The sequence below is a fragment of the Pantherophis guttatus genome, chromosome 11, assembly GCF_059756535.1.
Source record: "Pantherophis guttatus breed Tessera chromosome 11, ASM5975653v1, whole genome shotgun sequence".
NCBI lineage: Eukaryota > Metazoa > Chordata > Lepidosauria > Squamata > Colubridae > Pantherophis > Pantherophis guttatus.
Window position 1 is genome coordinate 26,926,244 of NC_142073.1, and position 19,817 is coordinate 26,946,060.

The following is a 19,817-nucleotide window of genomic DNA, read 5'->3' on the forward strand; positions in this document are numbered from 1 at the left end:
TGTGTCATTTTTTTAGCTTATGATGAAAACATGAGGGAAGTTAACATATCCACACAAATCACATAATTATATAGTGACATAGAATGAACATTTATTTTTTTTATTTTTATTTTTTTTATTTTTTATTTTATTTTAATTTGATTTATATGCCGCCCTTCTCCGGAGACTCAGGGCGGCTTACAATGCGCTAAGCAATAGCCTTCATACTTTTGTATATTTTATACAAAGTCAGCTTATTGCCCCCACAAACTGGGTCCTCATTTCACCTACCTTAGAAAGGATGGAAGGCTGAGTCAACCTTGAACCTTGGAGAGATTCGAACCAGCAGAAATTGCAGGCAGCTGTGTTAATAACAGGGTGCACTAAACCCCTGTACTATCAAGGCTCCTTGTCATGTCATTTGTGATGCAAAAAGTAGAGATCAGGAGGGAATTATTGCAAGATATAGACAAATAGTGCGAAACTAACAAGCAGTTGGAGCTAACTGTATGGCAAAGGTGCTGTTGGCTAAAATAAATGGGTTTAAATTGTTTATGCATTTGTTTCTATGGAAACAAGGCTTGGCTGAATTAAACATTCAAAACCGCATTGACTGAGAGCCATAAAGAGATGCGCGCGAGGTGTGTGTGTGTGTCTCAGAAACGCTAACGGCGCGTAACGGCCGGTGTGGGGGTGGGTGACTACGGATGTTTCTGCTACTTCAGCCACGTGGCCCTCCGAAAGCTTCAAGCGAGCCGATGCCGGTTACCGGATCGCCCATCGGAGGCTTCCAGTCCGGCGGCAGGGGACAAGCAATGGCTCCTCATTGCTCGGGGCTGGAGGAGGCAAGCCCTGCTCAGGATTCGACCAGGAGGAAGGCCCGGCCCAGAAAGTCGGCCTCGGCGTGGGATCCCTCCAGGCCCCGAAGGGCCCGGTTGCACGGGCTGAGCCGCGGGTGGGTAGGGGCTGGTCCCTCTGAGAAAGCACGTGCTGAGCTGCTCCGGGAAGAGCCGAGAGGAGACCCCGCCCAGGGGAAGGTCTGCCACGCAGAACTCTTTGTTGAGTCCTTCTTGAGGTGCCGATTTTAATAAAGCAATTTGCTGAGTAATTTAATAAAAGGATACCAAGGTCCCGTCGGGCACTTAGCGAAAGGAGGGCTCCTTGGCGCCCTCCGAGCTTGGCGGTTTTCCTAAAGACGTTTCATTACCCAACCAGGTAACATCATCAGTGTTACGGCGTCGTCGTCATCACTGCACTTGCCCAGCTTGGGTGATGAAACATCTGTAAGAAAAAAAGCCCAAGCTCAGAGAACACCAAGGAGCCCTCCTTTCGCTAAGTGCCCGACGGGACCTCGGTCTCGTGGCCGGTTTGCGGCTCTTCCGAGAGTACCGGGGCTCCTCGCCCCTCCACGGTGCACGGCCAGAAGCGGTACGGGTCCCGGACTCCCCTTTGACGCCACCATTTCGCCTGGTCGTTCGCATCCTGGCGTCTCGCCCTGCCGTCAAGGGGGTAGCCGGGCTAGCCTCCCTTCGCCCGCAGAGACCCCAGCGCGGCCCCGGGCCTTCGCCATTACTTCGCCGGGCGGGAAGGGCGCGAGGCCGAGGAAGCCTGACCGCGGACTGACCCCCTCCGCCCGTCGGGCCGCCCGCGTCACGCCGCCTCCGCGCAGCCCCCACCCCTCGGCGCCTCCCCACCCCGCCCGCACGACCTCCCGCCCCGCGCAGCGCCGATCCGGAGGGAGCCGGTCAGGGAAGCTCCTCCCCGAAGCGGCCGGGAGAGCCGCGCAGCCGGAACCGGAGACGCTCCCGGGCCGGACCGCGCAGCAAGCAGCCAAGCGCCGCTCCGCCAGCCTCGCCCGCAGCCCGTAAGTGGCCCCGCGCTCGCCCCCCCCCCGCCGCCCCCCGCTCGGGAAGGACCTTCGGGACTCGGGCCCGCCGTTAGGGCGCCCCGCAGGGCGTGCAAGGTGGCTGGCGGCGGCGCTTGGAGCCCCTCCCGGGCTCGCCCGCTTCCCTTCTGGAGCCATGCCCGCCGCCCGCGCCCGGCCCCTCCCCGCCGCCCGCGTGCCTCTCCGCCGGCTTCGCAGAGCCTCCTCCGCCCGCCGCCATGAAGGGCTGGGGACAGAAGCTTGAGCTGCTGACAGGTAAGGCGCCTCGCGGGCGGCCCGGCTATGAGTGAGGCGGTGGCGGCTGCCCGGCCGGGTCCCGCTTGGACCGGGGGCGGGGGGTCCGGCGTGGCTTTAGGAGGGGCGGGCGGGGGAAGGAGCCTTCGTGCCGCGGTGCAGTAGCGGGTGGCTGCGCCCTGCCACCTCTGGCGAAAGCCGGCCGGGCCGGCGAAGGCGGCGAGGCAGGGTGGGCTTTTGGGCCGGCTCGCCTGCCCCCGCCCTGTCCGCTCGGGGCCCGGCGTGGCCGGCGCGGCTCTTTCCCTGTTGAGAAGGGGAGAGCGCAGGAGCCGCCCCCGTTGCCCCGCCGCAGGCCAGCCGTTGCCAAGGGCAGCGAGCGCCGAGGCGGCGACTGCGGGGGGTTTAAAGCGCAGCCGCCCGGCGCCTCCGCCAGTGCCCGCCGCGGCGCTCAGGCCCGGCTTGGCGGCCGGAGGGGTCGAACTGAACGGCCGCCCCAGAGCAGGAAGGTCAGAGCAGGCGCGTCCCGGAGGCGAGACGGGGTGGCGGCGGCGGGGGAGGTCCCCCTGGGGAAATGCCCGGCAGCCGCAGCCGCAGCCGCAGCCGCTCCTCTAGAGCATCCGCGGCTTGGTTGGGAAGCCGGCCCGGGAGGGGCTCCCGGTGCCCACGAGATGGGCGTGTATAAGTACGGTAAATAAATGGCTGCTCCGGGTTTCCTTGGCCGGAAATCTTCGTGGCTGCTTAATGCTCGGATGTGCCAGTGCCGCAAGATCTGCGGGGAGCCGCCGGCGGGCGTTGCTGGCAGGGCTGCTCCCCGACCGCTTGGGTGTAAAAGGGTGTCAACGGAGAAGCCGAGTTTCTCAAGCGGTGGGTGCTGGAACCTCACTTGGTGCAAGGACAGGCGCTACGAGACTGCAGCCGCAGAGTCGCCGGCCTGGAGACCTTGCCTTTCCTCCGGAGTGATTCCTCTGCATCCGAGAGTCTGTCGTGCCAAATGCTCTTTTTGGGGAGCAAAGGAGGAAAGAGAAGGGGGGCTGCTGGACTAACATTGCTCACGGGAGGGAAGACAAAGCCTGCCTTCCCCAGAACGATTCTCTCAGGTCCTTGATGTCAATGGGTGGACGCCTCAAGCCAGGCTTTGTCTCGAATAAAGGAGCCGCCCAAAGGGAGAGGAACAGGGCAGGGCAGGGATGCAGAGGCTGAACTTGGCAGGGGGCAGAGGCAGGGGAGCACCTGAAGGTCAGCACTGGCCAGCTGTGCAGAGACCAGCGATAGGGGCTCCTGTCCTGAAGGCCATTTGTGGGTCAGATATTCTTCTGATTCTAGGCAGTTTATGAGAGAAAACAAATAAGCTGTTAAGATTCACCCCTTAAACCAATAAATAATAAACATCATGACTGAAAGCTAAAAAGTATCAAGCAAGTCTGAAAAGGCTCTTTCCACTCTTTCCAAACCATGGGGGGGGGGGGTGTTCCTTTGGGTTTGTATGTGTATGAGGACATAACTAATCTCAGGTGCCAACTGTTCCAGAGGCAGGAGGGCTTTCACCAACAAAGTCCCAGCCCCCCAGAGTGGGGATCTCATTTGACTGTCTACAGATTCTGCCTGAAGAAGACAGTCCCAAAGGAAGGCTACAAGGACTGAAGCCTTGGGGTTGTTTCTTTTTCTGCAGCTATTCCATCTCCTCCCTCAAAGCATTTCTCATGGTATGAAAATGAAAGTTAAAGGAGAATTAAAGAACAGAAAGTTGCAAATCACCCTCCACAGATTTATGTGAGAGACATTCTCCAAAGCACCTGAAGGCAGGACAAGAAGCAGCGGATGGAAACTAATCCAAGAGATAAGCAACCTAGAAATAAGGAGAATCCCGACAGTGAGAACCAGTGGAACCGCTTGCCTTCAGAAGTTGTGGGTGCTCTGTCCCTGGAGGCTTTTAATAAGAGGACTGGACAGTCATTTGTCTGAAATGGGATGGGACGAAATCCCCCTTTAGTGATGAAATTTCATCCCAAGATTAACCATTGTACAGAGAATGGTACAGAGAAAATGATGCAAAATGGTCACAGAAGAGATGCCAGCTACATCTTGTGACTTTTTGAGACACTCCCGCCCCACTCGGAAGCTGAGAAATGGTGGCTCTATTGCCCTGCCTAGCATGCACTTCAGGAATGGGGTCCAGGCCTTTGGTTTCAGCCCTCTCCTGCCCCTCCTGCACAGGGGAGGGGGCGGGCTGTGTGCACTTTGCTTTTTGTCTCAACCTCAGATTTTAAGTACTTTCTGACAGACAGATCTCTGTCCATTCCAGGTTTTGCTTATTGTTTCACTCTCTCAAAAAACAAATTCAGCAGTTTTGGAAATTTCTCACTATTCCCCTAAAATTAATTTTGCTGATTTCTGAGAATAATGTAAATCATATGGTCATTTTGAGTTCATGTTAACTTCTCGAAAGGTGTATTCAGTGGCAGGTTTGCAGCCCACAAATTTTGAATAAAGCCTGTCTGGCCCAGTCAGAGTCACTGGTTGTTGCCAGCGGTTGCCCTTTCAGCAACAGGAGATGGGAGCTGTTTTGGGAGATACTCTTTCGTTCCTCTGATGTGGCTGGGGTCCTGTTATGGGGAAGCTCTGCTACGTGGCCCATGCTGGCATTCCCACCACATCACTGTACATCACCAGTATGCCGTACAGCATACTGTCATCTGGGAGGGTCTGTCTGACCCCAGTTTTGCTTCTGCTTGTCTTGTCACATTCCTTGGGTCTCCACAAGTTCTCTGTGACCCACACACCTTCCTCCCTTGAAGGATAGGAACTGACTTTTGTCAACATGACAGCTTTTTCACATTTTGAGACAGAAGCCAAGGTGTATGGTAGATTCCTGCGGGCCTCTGTGGTGCAGGCTTTCTGTTCCAAGGTTCCTGCACTCCTAGTGAAATGCTCTCTCCGCTCCAGGGTACTGTGGACCTGCTGGGTGTGGCTGTGACTGGAGTGGACTAGTGCTGGCTGAAAGGTGCGGGACAGCAGGATGTGGGAGGAGAGATACTGGAGAACTCTACTTCTTTTTGTGCTGTTTTCACTTCAATTGCTCAGGACTCTAGGTTGGAGGAATTCCCCAACTATGGGGCTCAAGCAAAGCCAAATAAATAAATAAAATATATTTTAACAATAGTAATGTCCTGACTGGTTCCGCATTGGGGTATGGGGTTAGGGCTTCATGGTTACTAAAGGATGCTGTGGGGAGGGGATGTTCAAATTGCAAAATGCAAAATCATAAATAACAGGAAAAATAGAGGAATGTATTTTTATTACTCCAATCTTATGGCTGCTTTTCAGAAAAGCTAAAAATATACAGCAATCAAGCTGATCTAAAAGCCTGTAGCTTGCAATGCAGAACATAATGAACACCCCCACACTTTGTTGATAAAACTGTAGTCTATATTGCAGACAAAAGACTTACCAACTAACTAGAAATTGGCTGTAGAGGTTCTCTAGTCTTTGCTGCTTAAGCAGCTCTCCAACCAGAAGACCAGAGCAGGTTCTGACCAGTTCTGGAAACCAGTAGCGGAAATTTTGAGTAGTTCGGAGTACCGGTAAATACTACCTCTGACTGGCCCCACCCCCTTCTAGTCTCTGTCTTCCGAGTCCCAGCTGATGGGGAGGAAATGGGGATTTTGCAGTAACCTCCTGGAGTGGGGTGGAAATGGAGATTTTACAGTATTCTTCCCCTGCCACGCCCACCAAGCCACACCCACAGAACCGATAGTCAAAATTTTTGATACCCACCACTGCAGAAGACTCCAGTGTTAGAAGGGACAGCAACCTTATTTGTCCAACCTGCCTAGAGAGCTATTCAGTTTGCAGCCGTCAGTCACAAGATGCTCTCCAGAAACTCACTAGCCACCATGTATTTGATTAGTAACTAGCCACCATGTATTTGATCCTGGTAGATAAGTTGTTCACTTTGCAGACAAGAAAGAAGATGTTGGCTAGACAGATAAAGACAGAAGATCTGCACATGGTCAGCCCAAGGCTGAATCTGAAGTCTTTTTTTGCCCTTTCTCGTCAATGGACTTTGGCTTCTCTTTTTCTAGCCTTCGGAGTCAGGCACATGGGCTTCATGTGCCTGAGTTCTCTTGCCTGAGCACTGCTGGTTCCCAGCTGACTAGCCTTAACTCTTGTGCAGGCCTCTTGCCAAAGTCAGAGATGATCTGAACTGTTATCAGTTTGTTCACTTGGTTGTGGCCAGGAGAGCTTTGACTGGGGTGCCAATTTCTGCCCTTTCTGGAATAGGAGGCCTCATAATTCAACCTCTAGAATTTGCTCTGGGGCTGCTCTTGGCATCCAACTGGTTCAAAAAGCATAACTCCTTGTGAATCCACACTCCACAGCCATCTAACACCGTTCCTGGTTGCTGCTTGGCTTCCAGGTGCAATTCAAGGTAGACACAGTTGCCTCATGGATCACCTCAGAGGCTGACTCTTTGGTGGAATCTGCCCCCCCTCCACACACCTCTGTGCGCCCTGCCTGCTGAAGGTCTGGATGATGGACATTCTGCCACAAGTCTCCTGCACAAGAACCCTCACCCTGGAGGTGGCCTCAGCTTTTGGATCTGGCTCTTCCATGGAGCCTTTAGGGATGAAGTTGATGTGGTGGAGGATAGGATTGAGGGAGGAGGGCTGGAGAGCGACAATTTGGTGTCATGTTAAAAGCATGCTAGAAAAAGGAGACTGCCTTAGACACAAAGCCAGTCAGTCCTGGGCCCCAAGAAGGAGGCAATGGCCCAGGTAAACCACTTCCAAAAGACTTGCCAGAAAATATGCAGGGACTTGTCCAAGTGTTCACCAGGAGTCAACACTGACTCAAAGCCACACACACAAAGGATAGTCAGAAGGTGTCAGACTGATTGTGAATTGGATATGGCTTATAGTTCAGCGTTTTCTTTCTTTTTAAACTTTCCTGTAGTAATGAATTGGAGTGTAGTTAGTCCTTTGGAGTCTCTGGATTTGTTTTTCATATGACTGAAATGTTTATAGAGTTCAAATCCTATCTCTTCACTGAAATTTGCTTCAAATATGAATGTGTTAGCCCGTTGGTAGTACAGCAGAGACCACCATGTCACCTCTTGCCTAGTTGCTTTGTGTTGCCCCCAAAGCTCTTTTTGTGGCCTTTCCGTGAGTGCAATCCATTACTAGAGAGCGCAAATGTGCCCAGCCCAGGGGTTTTGTGTACCTGGTAGAAACAGCCTTCTAATTAAAAGAGAATTAAAGACAGCTTTAAACGTTACAATCCAAACTTCATATTTCTGTTGAGGCAACCTGGAACTCTTGCAACCCTTTTCCCTCTTGCCCTGCACTCCTCATGGATGTTCAGGCCTGCAATCTGCAAAATCTTTCGATCACTGTTATGTGTGTGATTGTGTGAATTTCTGATTTTTTTTCTGTAAACAGAAATTCATTTTTGTTTAGTAGTTTTTCTATGGTTCTTCCTGCCTCATTAGAGGATTAACACCACTACCACATATAATGAACTTTTTATAAAGCCATTTATAGCAATGTCACATAAGACTTGCCTGACTGCAGATCCCCTTTTCATTTCCCCCCAGCTTGACATAAGGATTGATTAGCACTTTCAACAGAGTCCCTCAAAGAAGAAGGTCCATGCGGCCCTTTTGGCTTGCTGGTTGCAGGCAGCCATGTCAGCTGTGCTGCACAAGTGCCACGTTATTCCTGTGTTCTCCTAAGCCCAAAGGTGGAGCGCAGTCATGAGAAGGACATAGCAAAGCCTGTTTTGAAGAAACTCAAGCCAATTCCCTGTGAGGTCTCTTGCCAGATGTTGGCAGACTGCAGTGCTGTGTGATGACTGGCTTTAGGGCAGGGGTCTCTAACCTTGGCAACTTTAAAACTTACGGACTTCCAACTCCCAGAATTCCCCAGCCAGCCATGCTGGCTGAGAAATTTTGGGAGTTAAAGTCCACAAGTCTTAAAGTTGCTAAGGCTGGAGATCCCTGCAAGCATTTTCCAAAGTATTCCCAACCTCACAAATCAATCATTTCTGATTCCTCTGGCAATCAATTCCTATATATCGAAAAATAATCTTGGTTTATTCTAATCATGGTGATTTATCCATTGGAGATTTATAGTTGCTAAGACCATTTAGACACATAATGGCCTTGTTTCATTGAGTCCCAGGCGGGATAAGCAATTCTGCCAGCCAACAAGGCCCAAGCAGTCCTCGACTCCTGGGAGCAAATCACCATTTCCACAGGCCCAAAGGGCTGTGTGAGTCTTCCAATCCATCTTTTATGTTTCACAGTGATGCTGGCCTTCTTCCCCCAGGGAGAATGCAGAGCCTCTCTTCTCTTTTGTCGTTTGTCATTTGGCTCGGGACTCGCATCTTTTCAAGAGGGCAGCTCTCCTTTGGCTGAGTACACAAAGGTGGGGGGAGCAGCCAATGTCAGGGATCTTTTCAGGGCCTTCTGCTCCATCCCCATGGCCCTATTCAACTCCAGCTTTTAACCCTAGTTAAGCCAAAGTGCACATGGCCCGCCATCGGGAGAAGGACTCCAAAAGAGCAAACTGCAGCCCTTCCTCCTCAGACCTGGCCAAGTTTCTGGGGGGTTTTAAATCCCCCCCACTCCCAGGTTGCTTGTGTAGATATGACCAGGTGCATAGTGCTTTGCACTCTTGACGAGGAGGGCCTGCCATCGAAGTGAGAAAGATTTTCCCCTGGCATTCCAGGATTGGGGCAAACCACTGACTAATCTTGGTTTGTTTGTTTGTTTGTCCAGGACTGTTGCTCCAGGAAGTGACCATGGCTAGCCTACATGAGCAGCGATTTACAGAGGAGAAGCCTCTGCTCCGTGGACAAGATGCTGAGATGGTGAGTCATTCACTTCTCTCCTGGAGTTCCGATTCTGCTGAGCCTGGAGGCAGGTCCCTCGGCTCGATTAGAGTCTGCCTGGAGCCAGTGATGAGAGCATGGAATGGCAAGCTGGGATTCAGGCAGGCCTGGGCAGTCTGTACCAGTGGTGGGATTCTACTGGTTTGGACCAGTTTGGATGAACCGTTAGCTCCGACTTTCAGCTGTGAGTGAACTGGTTCTCTCTTTCTTTGAAGTGGGCCCACCTGCCCACCCCTGCGTTATACTCACCTATATTTCTGCTTCTGAAGCCCAGCTGATCAGGGCAGCAGAGTTGATTGCTGCTCCTCAGCTCCTTGCTCTCAACAACATGAAATTTTCTACAAACTGTGCACATGCGCACAGCACATGTATGGCGTGTGCGCGCTCAGCGAACCGGTTGTTAAACCGGTAGGATCCCACCCCTGGTCTGTACTTGGCTGCATCCCAAAGGCCCTTTGCCTTCACTTTGGATCCTGGCAAGAACCCCTTGTCTGTTCCAGCAGCATTGAGACCCTGGGAGGTGTGCAAGTCATGAGACCAGTGGAAACACAGGAGGATTGTAGTGCTGCTTCCCACACTTTGATTCCCCCCCCCCCCGCATAGATGCAGCTGGTCTATTTCCTGGTGGGAGGGTAGTGGGAGCAAACAAAAAGGGAAACAGACCCTGAGGACAAGAGAAAGAAAAGAGCAAATGGAAAGAAACATCCAGAGAAGGGACAGAAAGAGCAGCTGACCTCATAGGCCACATCCCAGCCTGGGCTCCCATATCCTGCTTGGCCCTGGAAGCCACAGGAAAGACTCTTTTTTCCCTGGGATCTCTCTCTCAATTTCCCAGTCCAGCATATAATCCTGGCATTTCCAGGTGGTCAGACATCCACCTGGCTGAATTCTGCTTTGCTTTTCCCCAGAATCAGCCGAAATTCTATTAGACACCTGTGTTTATAATTTGGGTGGGCCCCAAGTTGGCAAATGATCACTTCACGGAGGTTACTAGATGAGTCTCTTTATATGATACCCCCACCCCACCCAGTGCTTTTCTGGTGGTAGGATCCATAGGAATCAGAAGTGCTGCAAGAGCTGTGTTTGATTTTATGTTTTTCCTTCCAGGAGAATTCAGACACTTTCCTGCCCGCAGTGGACACTGACTGGAAGGTAAGGTTGCAGGGGGGAGCATATTGTCTGCCTTATCCAGGAAAGAATGGAGGAGTTGCTGCTTTGGCAAGACCAGCATTTCAGAAGTGGCAGAAATCCAACAAAAAAGAATCACTGGGGTGGGGGGATGTCCCATTCTGGGTGGGTTCATTTTTTTGTATCTGAGAAGGTCGGAGCGCTGCCTAACTCCTGGCGGGTGAATCTCAGGCCAAAGATATTGGCTAGAATCCTCCTTCTCCCATGGCTGTTTCTTTAAAGTGCTGTTTGAGGCCTTCAGTGGAAGCTGCTGCAAGAGCAGCTCTTCAAAGCCTGGCTTTTTGTTGAAGCAATGACTTCCTTGCCTTGAGAATTGGGGGGCTGGGGGCCTTGGGTCCTCTTTGGCCTCCTAGGAGTGGCTTTCCTCTCAGGGCAGGAGCTGAAGCTGAGGCATCAGAAGCATCCCTAAGTGCCTCTGAGGTGCTTAAGGTGGGGCAGCAGCTAGAAACCCTTCTTCACAGGAACCGGGCCTCAGTTTATGTTCTTGTGTGAGGCTTGTTTTCCTAATGTTGGGCAGCCCCTTCTCTGCCCTGGAAGTCTCACTTGCTAAGGGAAGAACTTGAAAGGAAGCTTTTTGGGATTTACCCAAAATGTAAACCCGATTTAACAATTACATGAGACACAGCATTTTTAGGTTGGCTTAACATACTACACTACAGTTGTGTTCACACAACACAAATTACTTGGTACTAAATGAACCCATTTTCTGGATTTGCAAATACACTGAATCAGAAACTAATAAAAAAGGCTGAGTGTTCTAACCCACCCAAAACTAAACAAAATTAAGCCTAAATTAGATTTAAGTTACCTAACCACATTGTCTTTGTGTGTGTGAATGATGTGCTTGGCTTTTAATTCATCAGATTAAGCTTGTTGTATGAATACAGCTCTTCATTTAAATATATGAACAGGCCTTCACTCTTCCAGTAAGAGAGGAGAGAACAAAGAACTTTTTCAGTTGCACAGCCAAATCTACAGAGTCACACTAGGAACTTATGCTAAGAGGAAAGAATTACTTCTCTGGGTTGCAAGATAAACAGAAAACTTCTTTGCATGCTACAGTTATTTTGCAATATGCTCTGTAAGGCAGAAAAACAGTCTCTGGTGAATTCCAATGTTTTGAGCTGTAATTTCCATCAACCAATTACTGCGTGGGCAGTAATTAGGTATGAAGGTGCTTATAGTCCAAAATATCTTAGCTGGGCCAAGGGCTGGAATGAAGCTAGCAGGTGAGGAGAGAATTGGTGACGGTGCATGGTGGAAGAGAGAGCGGAACCCCCTGGTGGCCACAGGCAAGCGTGGTGTGGCCGGCCCGTGGGACCAGGACAGCTTCAGCACCAAGGATAGCGGAATGCCAAGCCTTCATTTGTCGCCTTGGCTCTGGCGAGGTGTGTGTGTGTGAAATTGGCTTCTTCAGACAGAATCTTCCACATTTGCTGGTGTTTTTTTTTTTCATTTGAAAATTAGACTATCAGCTTCCCACAATTGTGACAAGCTGAAGATGTAACCATGGAGTCCTAGAAGTCCCCTGCAAATTGCTTAGATGGTTACATTTTTGTTTTTCCTCTGGCAATTATTGAACATTAACATCTGGGCCTCATTTGGCAAGGCTCTGTAATGAGCTGACAAAATCTGACCTCCTAATGGGGCTGTGGCCAAAGGGGCACACGAGAGTCATCACAGGGAAGGAAGTGACCTCCAGTCTTGAAAGGGGGGCTTGGGCTGGTCACTGGCTCATAGCTTGTTCAACTCACAGGCAGATTGTAAACACAAAAACACACATGAGCTCCTTGTCCAGGTTAGAAATGTCACAAATAATTCCTATTCTTATTTCCTAGAAAGGCTGCCCCATAATTTGAAGTCAGAGAATCAATAGACAATAGGAGGTTCCTGGAGATCAGCTGTCATTCCACCTCTGGTGGATGGCTAATTTTTCCAGCCCCTCCACACAGAGGAACTTGGTTCACCCTATTCCTTTGTGGAGCGGTCCAACCAGAGTCTGCTGCCTTGTCACTTAAAGCTTTCTTGCCTTCTGCTCTGGAATGATTGGCCTAAGACCCCTTCAGATGTTGAAAGACAGCTGTACTACAGCTGTACTTTTTTTTTTTTTTTTTTAATTTGATTTATATGCCGCCCTTCTCCGGAGACTCAGGGCGGCTTACAATGCGTTAAGCAATAGCCTTCATTCTTTTGTATGTTTATACAAAGTCAGCTTATTGCCCCCACAAACTGGGTCCTCATTTCACCTACCTTAGAAAGGATGGAAGGCTGAGTCAACCTTGAGCCTTGGAGAGATTCGAACCAGCAGAAATTGCAGGCAGCTGTGTTAATTACAGGGTGCACTAAACCCCTGTGCTATCAAGGCTCTGTACTGTCTCTCGGTCCCCTTTTCTTGACACTAAACATAGCAAAGACATCCAACTGTTTCTTTTAGTCCTTTCCTTTGCTTTCCTTTGGCTTTTACTAATCAAATGTAGATATTTACATTTGCGCCTTTTGAAATTAATCCTGCTGGGTTTTGCTCATTGCTCCAGTTTATCAAGGTGGTCCTGTCCTCTCTGACTTTGCAATTTCTGTGTCACCTGGAAATGTGATAATCATGTGCCCTAATCCCTTGTAAGTAGGTTGAACAGCACCAGAACCTAGAACAGAAGCCAGGAGCTCTGCACTTTGCTCTGCCTTGATGCAGACCCAGGGAGGTAAATTCAAAGGATAGGATGGATGGATGGATGGATGGATGGATGGATGGATGGTTGGATGGTTGGTTGGTTGGTTGGTTGGTTGGTTGGTTGGTTGGTTGGTTGGTTACGGTCATAGGGTCATAAAACCAAATGCCTAAATTTTACAAATGGCTACTTTCACAGAACACACAAGCCAGCCCACTGGATTTTAGCTTAAGACTCTTATAAGCCCTAGCAGTTAATTTCAGTGTGCTGTGAACTCAGAACTTAGGGTTAATTTAGTAAACCATATTTTGACCATGAATCAATGAGACACACAAACACACCCAATAGTGATTGTACAAATAATGTAGATTTTCAAGAATTATCTTTAGACTATCGAACAAGAAACTGAAGCATATGTTAGACATGTAGAATGTCTAACATATGCTTCAGTTTCTTGTCCGATAGACAGCTATAAGGGGGGGGGGGGAAGATGGTCTTCTATTATTGATATTTAGGCAGTGACCAAACGCTAAAGAAAATCCTGAACAGCATGTTACACCTTAATGGGTTTTGAAATAATAACTGCTGATTTAAGGATCTTTAAAAATCTTAAATAGCATAAGATCCAGAGCAAGAAGGACATTGCTTGCTCTTCAGTTGCAGTAAGAAAAGAGGCCCAGCAAATGGGGACAGATGGGGGATTTTGGCAGACTTCTTCCTGGGAGCCATGCGAGGGTGACCTCAGAAGAGGGAGCCAGCCTTAGCACTCCTCCCAGGAGCAGTGGACAAGGAGGTCTGTCCCGCCAAGGCCAGAGGGCATCAAGACTGCCTGCAGGAGGCAAGGAAGGGAAAGGGTCAGAACAGGCATGAGGCCATTGTTGGCCCCTAATTCTGCCGGCACCCGGAGGTGCTTCTCCCCAGGATTCCCCTCCCCTTGCCGCTATTTCCCACTCCGGCTTCTACTCCGGTGTCGGGGGTCTGGAGGCCGCTTCGCCGGGCATGGGGAGGGCAGGCCGCGTTGCGACCCTTTGTTCTTGGGCGCTGCCCTGCCAGGGGTCCCCGCCGCCGCCCTAGTGCGCCCCTTTCCCGAGCGTGGCGGCCCGGCCTTCCCCGCGAGCAGCTTCGGGATCGGCGGCCGCTCGGCCAGCGGAGGACGAGGGGGCGGAGGAAAGGAGGGAGGGGCGCGACTGGCCCTTAAATGCAGCGGCGAAGCCAGCCCACTGCAGAGCTGCGCGGCGCCAGTGCAGAGAGGTGGAGTGGGACGCGGCGTCGCTTCGTCCCCGGAGTCCCCGAGATGCCTGAGTGCTGGGACGGGGTAGGTGCCCCGCAGCGGCCGGGGGCGGAGAAGTCGCCGGGGGCTGAGGCGGGGAAGGCGGCAAGCCCTGCCTCGGCCACCGGCATCCCCGCCCGGACTGCGCCGGGTAGTGACCTTGCCGCCCTCAGTTCTCGGCCAGGCCTCGGAGGAGCGGCTGCCCGCCGTGGCCGCTCCAAGCGCAACGCGGGTCCGCGGGAGAGAGCGGGCGGCCACCCTGCCGGAGGGGCTCAAGGGTCTTCTGGAGCTTTGCCGATGGCCGGCGGGATGGTTGGGGGGGGGCTTCTCAGGGGACCGCGCCCTCCGCCCGCCGTGGAGACGAGGCTGGCCTGCTGGTGGGGGCTTCGCTGCGGAGCTGGCCGAGACCTTGTCGGCGTCCTTGAAGTTCTCATTGAGGCAGAAAACGGCGCGGGGCCTGGGAGCAGTTCGGGCTGAACCATTCGGAGACCGAAGGCTGAGCGGGGTTATTCAACGTTTTGCTGCAAATGCAAAAGTGAAGATTTTGAACTTGCCGCTTGCTGTTTGGCAGCTGCAGGCCGAGTCCGAATATCCACCAGCCAGACCCTTTGGATGCTGCCAGCTGCCAGTCCTCTAGTGCTTTGTGCTCATGATTTGACAGTGGCCATCTTCTCTGCCCCCACCCCTTCCTGCTGCTGGTCAGCCCTGCTTAAGAGATTTGGTCCCCTCTACCAGAAGGTGCTGCTTTTTCTGCAGCTGCCTGAGTCCCCTGGCAAGCCAGCTTTGGGTTTCTTGGCTGGTCCATGTGGGAGAGTAGACCCCTCCATCATCCCACAGCTGGGTTATGAGTGCTGGTTGGCTGGATGAAGCGGGGTGCTGGAAGAGGGCTCAGAACCTCCCTGCAGGAAAGGAGAACCAGGAATCGAGGGCAACGGTCTGTGCCCCTGCACCTTTACCAGCAGGCAAACTCAGACCTCAGATCTTTAACATCCTTCACAATCTGTGGGTGGCTTGCTCTCGCTGGAACTGCTGACAGTGAAGTTATATTTGTGTTTATAGGAATGTAGGAATGCAGTTGCTGCATTTGCAGAAGACAGCTTGTCTTTTCCTGTGGCTGAGCAGGTTGCAAACACCTTGCATAGTTTGTTCATGGTTCAATATATGTTGTGATGGTTCAATCTATGTGTACTCCTCAACCAAGGGAGTTGTGTGAATGCAGTTATGGAGAAGCAGGTTCTGCAGAGCCATAATTCTTCATCCAAGGAAGGGGTGTGGGTGGTAGAAATGCCTGACTATTTGCTGGAGCGATGCCTGAGGGACTCTGGGGGAATGTAGGCCAGAGTAGTAGGAAGGAGGGGCTTTCCTGGGGAGCCAAGAGGCAAAGAAGCTCAGTGTCTTTGGCATGCAGAAAAAGGGCAAATCTAATAGTAGATCTAACAGGTAGATGTAATAGTTATGCAGGCAAGTGCTCAAATCTGGCAAGACCTCGGTGCAAGCACCAGTAAGAAGTTCCTCTGAAGGAACTCCTTGTGTCGTTTGTGGTTCCTTGAGCCTGACACTGTGGAAAACCCTGCAGAGGAGATGACAGTGTGCAAAGAGCCTGGGTTGTGTAAGTGGACCTCCTGGACAGAGGCGAACTATGGCGGCCAGAGGGAAGAATGCAGCCGTCACAGTGGGTTGGGGCTGCCTTGGCTCCCCCTGTGCCTGCCTCCTTGGAGGACCTGGCCTAGAGAAGGGGGTAGCAGCAGCAGCCCAGTTCCCTTCAGCGAGGCCGACCTCATGTCGCCATCTCTCCCCCTCCAGGAGCATGACATCGAGACACCCTACGGACTGCTGCATGTCGTCCTTCGGGGATCCGCCAGAGGGAACCGCCCAGCCCTCCTGACATACCATGATGTGGGGCTCAATCGTAAGTGGGTCACTTTTAATTCTGGTTGGGGAGGGAGGGCCAGACCCCTTTCCCCCCTAAACCTGACTCTGTTGTGCCTGACTTGCAAACTGGCTGTTTGTGCTTGCTACCAGAAGGACGAGTGATCGACATGGTCACTGTCAAGGCGGCCATTTTGTTGACATTTGCTGATGTGCCAAGTTTTTCAATGCCATTGAAAAGGCTTTGTTCTGATGGTGTAACCTAGTGTGCAGACCCAATAGTTTTGGTTAATTTTGATTCACAGCATAATGTGAATCTAGAAAACGTATTAAGTACTTTTGCTGTGTGAACATAGCAAAAAAAAAACAAAACCCAAATCTTTCCTCCTCCTACAGAGGAGGAGATGCTGAAAGGGAGTTCTTATCTTAGTTCAAGAGATAGTTAAAATATTGGCTGTGTTTCCACAAAGTGACTAAAAAGGCTTGCAAACACCCAAATCCCCTGAAAACTAATTAGAGCCAGGGCCACCATTCTCATGGCTTAGGAAGAAGGAAGCTGTATGGACAGGAAGAGATGGGAAGATGGGCTGAAGCTGAAGGTCCAGAGGCAGCCAGTGGTGTTTCTTTGCCCTTCTTTCTTAGAGTTCAACTCCCCTCTTTTACTGCCCTGGCTTATATCAGCCCCTTTCTGCATGGGAGACCTGTGCAGGCAAGGACAGGCAATAGGAAAGAGGCCAGCCAGTCAAAGCTCCTTCAGGCCGAGTGCCTGTTCCATTCCTCGGCTGGGGAAGAACCTCCATTGAATGGAGCGGATTGGCTGGCTTGCCAGATACTCTCCACATGCCCTGAGGAGGTTGCCAATTGTTGCCCGGCCTCTCTGTAGGAAACACCGGAATGGGCTGAATCCACCAACAGGAAGGGCTTGAGTCACCTTGGAAGAGATTATAGCTGAAAGTGCTGTAAAGGCATTAATAGATAACCATTATCTTTGTTCCACTTTTATTCCAAATGGAATCCAAATATGCTTTTTTCAAAAGGCAACTGGACTTTCTTTGTTTAGCTTGAAGACCTTTGGCTTCTTATCCAAGAAGCTTCTTCAGTTCTGACCTCTGTTCCTTGATGAGAAGCAAAATGTCTTCAAGCAAACAAAGTCCAGTTGCCTTTTGAAATAGCACCTTTGGGATAACGATAACCTGGATGACTGAGAATCACCATAGACATTCTGTGTGGAAAGCAGCAGTAGTTTCAACAGTCCTGAAAAGCTTTAGTGTTGGAGTAATATGAAACATATTTGGACCAAGAATTCTGAGCTCAAGACCAGGAACAAGGCCTTAGGTGCCTCTGGCATAAAAGGGAGGTGCTCTCCTGCCCTGCCTGGAATAGTAAGAGAAGTCAATGCTTGAGTTCCTTGTTGAAGGGGTATCATTTGATTTGATTTGATTTGATTTGATTTGATTTATTTATTTATTTATTTATTGGATTTGTATGGCGCCCTTCTCCCGAAGGACTCAGGATGGCTCACAACAATAAGAAACAGAAATAATTAATTTGACTTTTAATTTGTTAAAAGACAAATTAAATCAGAATATCCAATAAATAAGGTTAAACATGGGAATACAAATTCAGATTCAAGATTTAAGAATTTAAAAAGCTACAAAATCAGTTTAGAATCAACCCAGAGATTTTAGTTCTCTAGCTCTAATTTTCTTATTTCTTGCAGACAAGCTCTGTTTCAACACTCTCTTCAATTCTGAGGAAATGCAAGAGATCACGAAGCACTTTGTGGTGTGCCATGTGGATGCGCCTGGGCAGCAGTCTGGGGCCTCCCAGTTTCCCCAGGGGTAAGCATCTTCCAAGAAGGCCTCTGTGTCCTCTTTGATGGCCAGCTGTGTGGTTGTGTCCCTGATGGTTCCTTGCCAGGCCTGTTCTGGATCCTGGATCTGCCTCAGAGTCCCTGTCATGTGGCTCTCAGAGAGAACTCAAATGAAGGCCATAAGTGGCCTTCACTTGGATGGGGTGGAGAGCTCTCTCTCTCTCTCTCTGTGTGTGTGTGTGTGTGTGAGGTAGCCCTAAGTGGTGATAGGGCCCTTTTTGAATAAGGTAATCTTTTATCATTGCTTTGATGTTTTATCTTTTGATGCACATTTTATACACTGTTTTTGTGAATTTTATGTATTGATGCTGTATTCTGTTATGCCATATGAAATATAAATATACAGTGGGGAGGGAGGGAGACAGAGAGGGAGACAGACAGACAGACAGACAGACAGAATCTTTCTGAACTTCTTGCTTGCTCTGTTTCCATAGGTATCAGTACCCATCCATGGACCAGTTAGCTGCCATGTTGCCCAGTGTGGTCCAACATTTTGGGTGAGCATGGGGTTTGGGGGCTCATATTGCCCTCATATTGCCTTTATGGTGTGGTACAAGAAGGAGAGTCTTGCCAGTCTTGCTTCCTGTCGATTACATGGCCGGGGTTACTCCTGCAGTTTTCTTGGCACATTCTTGGAAGTGGATTGCCATTGCCTCCTGCCTAGGGCTAAGAGAAAGTGATTGGCCCAAGGCTACCCAGTTGATTTTGTGCCTGAGGCAGGACCAGAACTCACCGTCCCCTGGTGCCTTTGAGCATCTGACAAAACTGGCACTTTGCACTTGGCTGTAGTTTGCTATTTAAAGATAATTAGGGTTTCCTGCTTTAGAGGTGGCTGACAATGACTTTTTTCTAAAATGCAGAGTTTGGCCCTTTTGAGCAAGTGGTGAAACAGTTGAGGGGCAGCCAATTCAATAAAGCTTCAGTTGGCAGCCTGGTGGTTGAAGGTTTTAGGCTGATCAGAGCTCACATCAAACTCTGTTCCAGCATAACTTCACTGGATGATCTCAAAAATGGCCCTTTTCCTGCTTAGCCTAACAAAATTGTTATGGAGGCATCATGTTTTGGAACTTCTTAAAAAGTAATCCAGGTACCCCTTACTTAACAACCATTTGTATGCAATCATTTGGAACCATTTAAGCCAATCTGGATGACCCCAATTCTAGTTGGCCATAAACTGAGCCTTGGGAACTGGCAGGGAATGAAGCAAGGAATTGATGCCAAAAAGTCTCTGATGCTTCCCTTTTCATAGGTTCAAGTATGTGATTGGAATTGGAGTTGGAGCAGGTGCCTATGTTCTTGCCAAATTTGCCGTAAGTGCTCTGCCTGGCCCTGGTGTAAAAGGGGGGATCCTGGAGGGAGGGAAGGAAGGAAGGAGGGAGGGAGGGAGGGAGGGAGGGAGGGGCCTATATGCATTCTGAGAAGGAACCCTCTCTTTTGGCATCTTCTAGAGTAGAACTTGTGTAACGCCATCTGGTGGTCATTTATTTAGCTGAAAGCTTTTCTATTTTTATCAGAGCCTGGACCTATTCACCTGAAAGCCAGAAATATGCGCTTTCCCTTGCATGAGCAACCCCTTGAAAATGGTGTCGGACAAGGAGTTCTTGAAAGTTGCCAAGACCTACTCAGCTCTGTCCACCGTGCCCGTATCCATAGAGAAAGAGGTTGGGCTGAGGTTATCAGGGTATAGATTGGACACTTCCATGGCTGCCACATCCAGTGCCTGCAACCAGCCAATTGTAACTCTTGCCAAATTGGGTCCAGCTCAGCTGGTGGTTGCCACCCCTGGCCCAGCAGATGTCCAGCTATTCCAATGGGCCGCTTCCCTGATGATGCTGTGTCGGGACGTCTTTGCTTAGTGTTTCTTTCTCACTGTGCACCAAGCATTTTTCTGATGATTCTGTCCTTTTTGTAGTTTATATTTTTTCCTTGAGCTTATTTTGTAAGCTTCCTAGAGTCATTTTC

The 19,817-nt window shown here is 50.3% G+C and overlaps 1 protein-coding gene across 8 annotated transcripts in view; it reads left to right on the forward strand.

Annotated features, from left to right (window-relative positions):
* Positions 1–1,269: 1,269 nt before the first annotated feature.
* NDRG4 (NDRG family member 4) overlaps positions 1,270–19,817 on the forward strand; it is a 29,906-nt gene continuing 11,358 nt past the window's right edge. For 2 of the 8 annotated variants that reach the window (XM_034425690.3, XM_034425691.3), the window contains exons 1-7: positions 2,020–2,119; positions 8,877–8,968; positions 10,097–10,141; positions 15,917–16,022; positions 17,703–17,823; positions 18,290–18,352; positions 19,105–19,165. In XM_034425690.3, the coding sequence (XP_034281581.1) occupies positions 2,083–2,119; positions 8,877–8,968; positions 10,097–10,141; positions 15,917–16,022; positions 17,703–17,823; positions 18,290–18,352; positions 19,105–19,165 (525 nt within the window). In that variant the 5' untranslated portion in view covers positions 2,020–2,082. Of the gene's footprint in view, positions 1,408–1,547; positions 1,844–2,019; positions 2,120–2,484; positions 2,605–8,876; positions 8,969–10,096; positions 10,142–13,762; positions 14,159–15,916; positions 16,023–17,702; positions 17,824–18,289; positions 18,353–19,104; positions 19,166–19,817 lie in introns of those variants that run through there. The other 6 variants (XM_034425695.2, XM_087877118.1, XM_034425694.3 and 3 more) reach the window with 6 other exon arrangements.